The sequence below is a fragment of the Carlito syrichta genome, unplaced genomic scaffold (genome assembly GCF_000164805.1).
Source record: "Carlito syrichta isolate Samal-C Ts95f unplaced genomic scaffold, Tarsius_syrichta-2.0.1 Scaffold117897, whole genome shotgun sequence".
NCBI lineage: Eukaryota > Metazoa > Chordata > Mammalia > Primates > Tarsiidae > Carlito > Carlito syrichta.
Genome location: NW_007061993.1, coordinates 378363 through 387558, shown reverse-complemented (window position 1 = coordinate 387558; position 9196 = coordinate 378363). Strand labels below are relative to the sequence as shown.

General features: G+C 61.2%; 1 protein-coding gene across 1 annotated transcript in view; it reads left to right on the top strand.

Annotated features, from left to right (window-relative positions):
- The first annotated feature begins 2874 nt into the window (after positions 1-2874).
- Positions 2875-9196, top strand: part of COL20A1 (collagen type XX alpha 1 chain) — a 29527-nt gene continuing 23205 nt past the window's right edge. Inside the window, exons 1-6 of the mRNA XM_008074774.1 lie at positions 2875-2956; positions 5250-5360; positions 6727-6870; positions 7023-7178; positions 8371-8529; positions 8887-9006. Coding sequence (XP_008072965.1) covers positions 2875-2956; positions 5250-5360; positions 6727-6870; positions 7023-7178; positions 8371-8529; positions 8887-9006 — 772 coding nt within the window. The remainder of the gene's footprint in view (positions 2957-5249; positions 5361-6726; positions 6871-7022; positions 7179-8370; positions 8530-8886; positions 9007-9196) is intronic.

Here is a 9196-nt window from a genome sequence, read left to right as displayed (position 1 = left end):
GGGGCAGTCAGCTTAGAGAAGGGGACCTCAGAGTCCCAGCAGCAGTTGCTGCGGTGGACATAAGTATTGCTGTGGCCCAGTGGAACATGGGCTGTCTACTGTTTTCCAGGGATGGGGTCTGGGGACAGAGTCCTCTCTGTTCCCAGGGCAGCCCAGCAGGGAGGTCTGCAGACCTCAGCTCCTGCTGGACCCAGATCCACCGCCTGGGCAGGGCCAGCACCAGGTAGGGTGGGGCCTGGAGTCAGGGTGGGGCCTGGCATTGGGTGTGATCTGTGGTGGGTGGAGTAGAGTCAGGGCGGGGCTTGGTGTCAAGGTGGATCCATGGGAGGGAGGGGCCAGAGTCAGGGCTTGGCCTGTGGTGGGTGGGATCAATAGGGCGGGGCCTGTGGTGGGAGGAACCTGTTTTGGGGGGCAGGGCATGACCTCTGGTGGAAGGGACCTGAGTCAGGTGGGGCCTGTCATGGGAGGGGCCTGGAGTCAGGGCTTGACCTGTGGTGGGCTGTGTCTGTCTATGGTCAAGGTGGGTCCTGTGGTGGGAGGGTCCTGGAGTCAGGGCATGGCCTTGGTGGGAGGGTCCTGGAGTCAGGGTGGCCATGATGGGAGGAGCCTGGGTGAAGTAGGGCCATGGGTCCAGCTAGGACAGAGCCTTTGGGGGGCCTGGGCTGACTGAGGTTGCAGCAGGGGTGGGGTGGGAGTGGGCCAGTGTCTGACTGGTCTAGGTCCGGAGCCCCATGGGGTTCAGCCAGGTCAAGGGCCTGTTTTCTGGCCCGGTCACCTGCCAAAGCTCTGTTCACTAGAGTCAGTCTTCAAGGAATACAGGGGGCTGTCAGGGTGAACTGAGAGGGCTTCTCTGAGGGCAGAGGGGAGGGTGTTAGAAAAGTGGATGGAGCATCTGGGCAGTGTGGGCATGGGCCTGAGGCCTGGGGAGTACTGGGTCTGGGGCCCAGGATATCTGGAGGTGGGGCAGGGTGGATCCTGGTGTGGCGCTTCCCCTGGTGGCCACATTGGGATCTGGTGCTGCTCCAGCCTGTGCCTCCAAATGGGATGCCAGAGTTCCCTTAAGTCCGGCACCCATGGCGGCGTTTACATCTGCGTGGCCTTCCCTGTGAGCTCCTCTCTGTGGGCCAGACCCTCTGGGACTGAGCCGGAGAGGCGTATGGCCTATGCTGTTCTGGCTTCTCTGCTCCCTTGGGGTGGGGCGTCTTTCATCTGGGATCACTATGCCCCTGATTCTTGGAGAGACGCCCCAGATGGCAGGAAGCAAGGAGGAGAGGGAAGTGGAGGGGAGGGGGTGGAAGGGAAGGGGCATGGGGGCGGGCCAAGGGACTCTCATAAGCTCCAGCCTCCCTGTGGCCTCAGCAGGACAGGAGAGGACCAGCGCCCGGAGAGTGAGGGACACTGTCCTGGGAACAGGAGGTTGGTGATGCCTGTGATCCTGGGGCCAGCGGATGAGGGGGCCACCGTGGGATCCCTCATGTCTGTGATCTGAGGATGACTGTGACCTTCAGAAGGACTGGGTTGGGAGCCAGGCAGGACCAGATGCCTGGGGTGGGAGGGGCAGCAGGCTGCAACCAGTGCAGTGGGAGGACAGGCACAACGAGCCCTCTGGGGATCTCTGGGCGTGGAGGTGTGAGGAGGTGGTCATTGCTCTAGCAGAGAGACCTGGTGTTCAAGCCTGTGGCCCTGGGCCAGGCCCACTGAGTCAGGTTTATGGATGGGAAGGTTGGGAGGGTCTAGGGACTGGGGGGAGGGGCACTCGGGGCTGTCCCCTGGCACCTTTGTGATTAGGTTGCACCTTGTCCGCCTGGACCTCATGGCCAGCCAGGGGTCCGTGATTGAACTCCTGGGGGCTACCAACACAGGTGTGCCAGCTGTGGTCTTCCCACTGGTGAGGCCTTGCCCTTGGGAAGGGGCTAGTTCCCTGACGGGACACTACTTATTGCACCCTGGAGGGTCATGCATGGGGGGGTTGCTTTGGCTGGGTGGGGCTGGGGGCCACTGGGTCACAAAGGACCTAGAGCCCCACCATGTGGCTTGGCACAGAGGGGTATGGCCCAGCTGGGGACACCCTGCCACCTCCTGAAGGCATATGAGCCAGCACAGGCCATGGAGACCCAGAGTGGAGGCCAGCTGCATGTCTCTCCCTCAGCCCTGGGCACATGGCTTTTTTCCCCCACCCCCCCCTCACCAAGTGGCGCCTCTGGGCATGGGTCCCTGGGTCCCCTGACCTGTGTCCCCCTCAGCTGCTCCTCAGAACTTCCCAGATCTGACCTCCAGCCCCTTCCAGCAGGCAGGCACCCACTGTGGACCAGGCTCTGCCCTTGCCTGGGCCTCAGAACTGTCCTGCCCATGGCACACATACCCTGTGCCCCTGGCTGAAGCCCCCAGACCTGCCCACTCCCACCTGGGCTGCTCTCGCTCACCAGGACAGGTCTCAGAGGGTCCTCCTGCCTCCAGGGTGAAGCTGGGCCTGCAAGGACTCCACACATGTCCGACGATCACATGCATGACTGCAGTCTTCACAGCCTGAGGACCCCTAGAGCAGGAGCCTGGTGACATGCCTGTCCCAGCACTATCTGCATGGGGTGTGGGGTGGCTGGGAGCTCAAGGTTTTGCCATTTCTGAGCAGTCCCCTGCTGTGTGCACCCCCTGTGTGCGCCTCCTTGAGCCTTGGGCAGCTGGGGGTGCAACATCCCCTGGCTGATGGGCCGCAGTCTTCTGGGCCCCACACATGTATGTGGGTGCCCCCTATGGGGCTTCCCCGTGACCCTGGAGGACATGGATGGGGAAACCCCAGCTCTGTAGCCCCGGGGTGGTGGTTGAATGGTTTGAGGGCGGGCGCTGCAGGCATGGCCTTTCCACAGGGCGGGTGCCATGAGTCTCCGCACTCCCCTGCACCTTGGCTTCTGGCTTTGGCTGTGGCTGGGTGCTGCCCGGGGACATGGACAGAGACAAGGTAAGGACATGGACTCCCTGGCCTGCCCAGGCCACGCCTGCCAGCAGAGCCCCCAGCAGACGAGCCCACGCCTGGCATTCCCACTCCACCCGCTGGGCTCGAGGCAGTTCTGATGACAGACGTGCAGGCAGGGGCAGCTGTGCCCTCAGCCTCGTCTCAGGTCTCAGCCTCGCCTCTGCCTTGCCACCTTCAGCCGCAACTCTGGACACTTTTGTGTGTTTTCTGTGGTGGGTTTTTTTTTAATGCTGATACTGCGCACTAAATTCTCTATTGTGTGAGGGTTTTGCCCAGTTATTCCACAGACACCTTCTCGGTGTTCTATTTTCAAGAACACCAACCTGGGGGAGGGTGGAGCACCCTCATCTCCCCACCTGCCTGGCCACACACAGTCCCGGGCACTGCCTGGCTTAGCAGCTGGCTTGAAAGCCCATGGGTCACACCCAGCCTTACCCAGGCCCCAGCATTCATGCTCACACCAGGTTTCCTTCTCTGGTGCGTCTTTGGGCGACCAGGTCCATGAAGGGCGCTTCAACCTGGCCACTTCCTGTCAGGGCAGCCCTCACTGCACCTCCCAGGTTGGGGGCAAAGGTCTCTGTGCCAAGAGGCTCCCTTCTGCCCATGGAGAATGGTGGCTGGATCTGGAGGTGAGTTTCTGTGTTGGTCGCTTGAGGCTGGGTCACTGGAACCTGCTTCCTGGGCTGGCCTACCCAGCCCTCTGCACTCTCAGGGCCCAGCACATCTGGCAGCCACAGGGCAATGTGTGGACTCTGTGGGTGAGCAGGCATGAAGCAGCCACCCCTCGCAGTGCAACGTGGTGTCTCAGGACAGCAGGGAAGCTGACGGTGTGATAGGGCCTCTTCTGGCCACCTTGTGTGAGTGGCACATCCACTGCTGCCTCCTGGTGTCCCACTGTTCTTCACAGTGTGGCACCTCCTTAGACTCTGCAGTCAGGGTGAAGGCCATCGTGTGGCGGGTCCCCGGTGCCCTGGCTTGGACAAGGGAACACTGATGGGCCCACGTGAGCTGAGGTGCCAGCTGGGAGGAAGCCTCTGTATCAGCTTGAGCCAAGTTGCTAAGTGAATCCACAGGGCAGCTTGGGGTCGGGAGATGGCACATGTGTGGCTCCACCCCACCTAGGCCCCTCACGAGGCCCCTGGGCTCCATCGAGTCCCCAGAAGGGTTGGGGACATGAAGTCCCCATGGGATAGTGGGGCCTGGCGAGGTGGGCCATGGTCTGGGCTGACAGCCAGCTCCTGGGAGGCCCTTCCCACACCCCGCTGTCCTCCCAGGCCCCACCAAGGCCTCAGTGGGTCATCCCCAGAAGGGAGCCATGTGTCACCCCATAATCGGGGGCAGAGTGGAGACAGAGGGCTCTTCACGGCAGACGGGTCCTGCTCACAGCTGGCTGCAGGCCCCGCATCCTGCACATTCCTGCCTTTCAGTGCGATGCTCCCAGGCAGCAGCCCATCTGGGGACTGGCCAGCTGCCTCCCACTCTGAATGGGTCCTTGTGTCCGGCCCGGTGCCCCCAGCCTCTGCCCTCCCTGAACACAGCTCCCAGCGGGCCGGTCTGAAGAAGCCCATCTCTGTTCCCATTTCCAAAATTAGCTGCCCCCTACAGAGCCCAGAAGCCTCAGAGCCAGGGAGGTTGGCCAGCCCACCACCCCCTCCTCCTCCCAGATCGTGTGGGCACCCATCCCCCACCACAGGAGACTACCATGAGGCCCAGGTGGCACAGACCAGGCACAATCGCACACACGTGCATGGTGTGGACACATGCATATGACGCCACACACCCACACTTCCAATTTGGGATTCTGCAGCCCGACTGTCCGTCAAGGGGTGTGTCAACCTAGGGCAACCTTGGCAGCTGAGGGGTCTGCAGCTGCACAGCTGCCCCTCCTGCAACCCGAACTCAGGCCAGGAAACCTGGGCTAACTGCCAAGGCCAGGCGGTGGGCAGTGAGTGTGGGCTTGGGGTGGGGGACATCGAAGGAGCCAAGTGGGACCTCCCCAGGTGGGACTAGGGTCCTTCACCTGGAAACTTCCAGAGTGGTCCTGGTACTGGGCCCTGGGGGCCAGTTTCTTCCCGACCCAGGTGGGGCTCATCTTCCCAAGATTCCCCCCAAGAGGGCAGAGTCCCCTCAGGCTCTCAGTGTGGGGTTGTGTTCCCTTCAGAGACCCCCCAGGGTGGGACTGTGGCCCCTCAGACCCTTGGGAGGCCCAGGCTGGTTGGGTGCAGGAGGAGGCTGGCTGGCCCCAGGGCTTGGTCCCGACCACTCATTTTGTTTTTAGTGGGCAGCCGCCTGAGGCTGTCAGTGCTGACTGAGGACCGGCTGCAGATGAAGTGGACGGAGTCAGAGGGGTGCATCCTTGGCTATCTGGTACAGGTGACACCTGTGGCAGGTAAGGGCCTGTGCCCAGCCCCCTTATTAAGACAGTGCTGAGCCAGTCACCTGCTGTTACCTGCTTGTTAATCACACATTTGGGCAGGTGGGCTCAGGAATATCATCGACCTGGGTTCAAATGTCGACTCTGCCACTGAGTAGCTGTGTGGCTGGTCCTCAGAGCCTCAGTTTTCCCATCTATAAAATAGGTCTAATAACACTGTGAAGATTATTTGGCTTGATGCCTGTGAAGCGCTTAGGATGGTGCCAGGCACAGCAAATGCTCAATGAAAGTTAGCTATTGGCTGGGCATGGTGGCTCACACTTGTAACTCCAGCACTTTGGGAGGCCAAGGCAGGAGGATAGATTGAACCTAGTAGTTTGAGATCAGCTGGGACAACATGATGAGACCCTGTCTCTCCAAAAAAAATAAATTAACCAGGTGTGTGGTGCACACCTGTAGTCCCAGTTACTTGGGGGGCTGAGTCTGGAGGATCACTTGATCTCAGGAGGTTGAGGCTGCAGTGAGCTATGGTTGTGCTTCTCCAGCCTGCATGACAGAGTGAGACATTGTCTCCAAAAAAGAAAAGAAAAGATAAGAAAAATGTTATTAATGGTAACAACAACAGAAATGCTGATTCAGTGACTCCTGCATATTCCACTTGCTCGATCGATCAAGCGTAGGGGTTCCACCCGGCTGCATCAACTCCCCAACAGATTGGGTGCAGGGACGAGGGCAATGCCCTCCATACCAGGAGGACCTGGGTCAGCTCTTTCCAGGTCCTTTCTCCTTTTCTCCCCGTCTGGCATTTGAGACCCAAAGAAGCCCCACGTGCTTAAAGTACCTCACTAAGTCTGAGCACTGCCTTCTGGGCTCTGTTTCAAGGTTGTTTCTTCTTGCCCTCTGAGAATGACTGCATCCTTTGAAGTTGTTTGTCTTTAATACTTGAGACTCAGCCCTAATTTAGATCCGTGGGATCTCCAGGTGGAAGGCACTCCGGGCAGGTGCACTGTGCAGCCATGGGTGGGGGCTGGCAGCAGGTGGGGCCTGGCCCTGGCTCTTCCTGCTTGGACCCAGTCCCTTGCATTCCCGCCCTCTCCCTGGGCAGCCCCCTCTCTGTACCTTGAGCCTGTGAGGTAGTGGGGGCTCTCACAGCCAAGCACCCTGAGGGCTTAAGGGCTCTCGTCCTGTGACCAGTTCCGGGGAAGTTTGAAAGTAACATCAGATGCCTTCTCTCTCAGTCCTACCAGGAGTGCAGATCTCCCATCAGACCTGTCCCTGCCTCCCTCCTCGGCCTTGGGGAGGACCTGGGAGAAGGAGGAGCTGGCAGGGGCACATGTGTGCACCTGCCTGGTGGCCTCTACAGCTCCTCCTCCCCCACCAGGGGACTCAGAGCAGGAGGTCATGCTGACCACCAAGACCCCCAAGGCCACGGTGGGGGGCCTGAGCCCCTCCAAGGGCTACAGTGTGCAGATCTTTGAGCTCACAGGCGCCGGACGTGTCCTGCTGGCCCAGAGGGAGTTCGTGAGTAAGTCCACTTACTGCCCACCTTGCTGGCTCAACCCCAGTGGAGGGTGACACACTGGATGACAGCCGGGCTAGGGCTGTGCTCTTGGGGGGTGTCCCTGGCCTCTGCCCCTGCCCCGCAGGGTGGGTTCTCACAGCTCTCTATCTCTCTAGTTGAGGGTCTGAAGAGCAACCCCCTGGCCAGGAGCAGCGGGAGGCCCATAGCGGCGGCCCTAGAGCCCACCCCCTCCCTCATGGGGAGCCCAGACCCGAAGCAGACTTCAGACCCCCAAGTTGCCTTCACACCAAACCAGGACCTGCCCATTCCTGGTGGGTCAACGTGGAGTGAGAGTAAGTTTCCTGGGGGCAGGGGTGACCTGCAGCTTCTCACATGGGGCCAGGAAGTTCTTCCTTGTGTCTGACCACACACTCTCCAGCTTTAGCCTACACTTGCTGACACCCTGGAGTGTGTGGTCCCACTACCTCTAACACCCTTGAAGGCCCCAGCCCAGGAAGTGAGAAGTGATGACTGTCTCCCTACCCCTTGCGAGCAGAGAGGGTCAGAAGCACTCTGAGCAGAGAGCCTGTCCAGAGGCCCTGGGGTAAAGGCCCCTGCTCAGCCACCCCCAGACCTGGAGAGTCAGAGCCACTCCATGAGAGAGGAGAAGCTGGGTGAGAGGCAGGGCTTGGGTGGGATGATCCAGGGCTGCCCAAGAGGTCCGGTGGGCGGGCCTGTGCTTCCCACAGAACTGGGACATCCATGACGCCATCTCCTCCATCACACGTGGGTCTCCAAAGGGAGGGCTTGACCTCCCCGCAAAGCTGAAGATGAAGCAGTATCTCTCTCCTCAGACGTGGGCATGTCCCTCTCCTCTGGGGTCTTCCTGACGTGTCTCCCTTGGACTTGGGCCCTACCAGGATGGGGTCCTCACTCATGCAGGGCTGAAAGGGCGGGCTTTGCTCTCCCATTAGACTGGGATCTCACCTGTGATGGCATCACAGTGCTGACCTCAGGAGTGTCCCCGGGGCCTGGCCCAGGCTCTGGCACTGTCTGTGCAAACCTTGGAGAACCCCAGGCCAAGCCCCCCACTTCCTCTCCAAACCCAGGGTCCTCACGTCAGCAAGGCCTCAGCCCAGAGCTGGTCAAGGACAGTTCTCACAGGGGCTCCACCCAGGCTGTCCACAGTGTCCCCCAACCCCCATCAGCTCCCATGGGTATCTGGGCCTGAGGTCTGGAGGCTGTGTGGAGATCTGCTGGCTCATGGGGAAGGTGGACCCCTTGTAGACAGTCACGTCCTGTGGCCAGCCAAGGCTACCAGGTGGTCCCACCATTAGTGCTGGCTGGACCAGGGTCTGTGTGGGGCTTTCTGGGTCTCCCTGCTCCCAGACTTGGCCCTGCCTGCTATGCTTTCAAGGCCGGAGCCCCAGGAGGTGACTGGAGGTTGGAGCTTGGCCCAGGGTAGCCGCAAGTCTTGGCCAGCAATGGGTCTTGACCAGTTCCTCACTTCTGTGCACCCTCCAGCTGGCCCCCAGTTCCGCTGTCTGCCCCCCATGGCTGCCGACATGGTTTTCCTGGTGGATGGGTCCTGGAGTATCGGCCACAGTCACTTCCAGCAGGTCAAGGATTTCCTGGTCAGCCTCATTGAGCCCTTTGAAATTGGGCCAGATAAAGTCCAAGTAGGTGGGTGCTGCTCACACCCCAACCCGGGGTGGCTCACAGTCCCTGCCCTGATCCCTGAAGGAAGTAGGAGGAGCCAAGGGGGACAGCACACAGGAAGGAGGGACTCCGCTAACCAGGATAGCCTGGACCAGCACCCCCCAGCTTCCCCGCACCTGCCAGGGCCCCCTCCTAGGCGAATGGGACGGCTGCCCCGCGGGGGGCATTCCAGTGACCACTCTGAGTGAAGGCCTCATTCTATAAGCATCCTCCCCTTGGATGGGGCCGCCATGGCCAGGGACCCCGCGGACGTGTGCAGGCTTGCGGTCTTGGCGCCACAGCCCTGGAAACTTAGCCCGGCGGTCACGCCCGTGCCCCCAGGCCTGACTCAGTACAGCGGAGATCCCCAGACCGAGTGGGACCTGAACTCCTTCAGCTCCAAGGAGCAGGTGCTGGCCGCCGTGCGCAGCCTCCGCTACAGGGGAGGGAACACGTTCACAGGTGCAGAAGAGGATCTGTTCGACCGCGCCCTGCCCGCTGCCTCAAGCCCCGCCCTACTGCCCCAAAGTCCTCCTCCACCTCCGCCAAGGCCGGGCCCCGCCCCGTCCACCCCCTCAAGCCCCCGCTGCCCAAGGCCTTTCCTCGCCTTTCCAAGGCCCCGACCCGCCGCCCCAAAGCTTCGCCCCCCGTC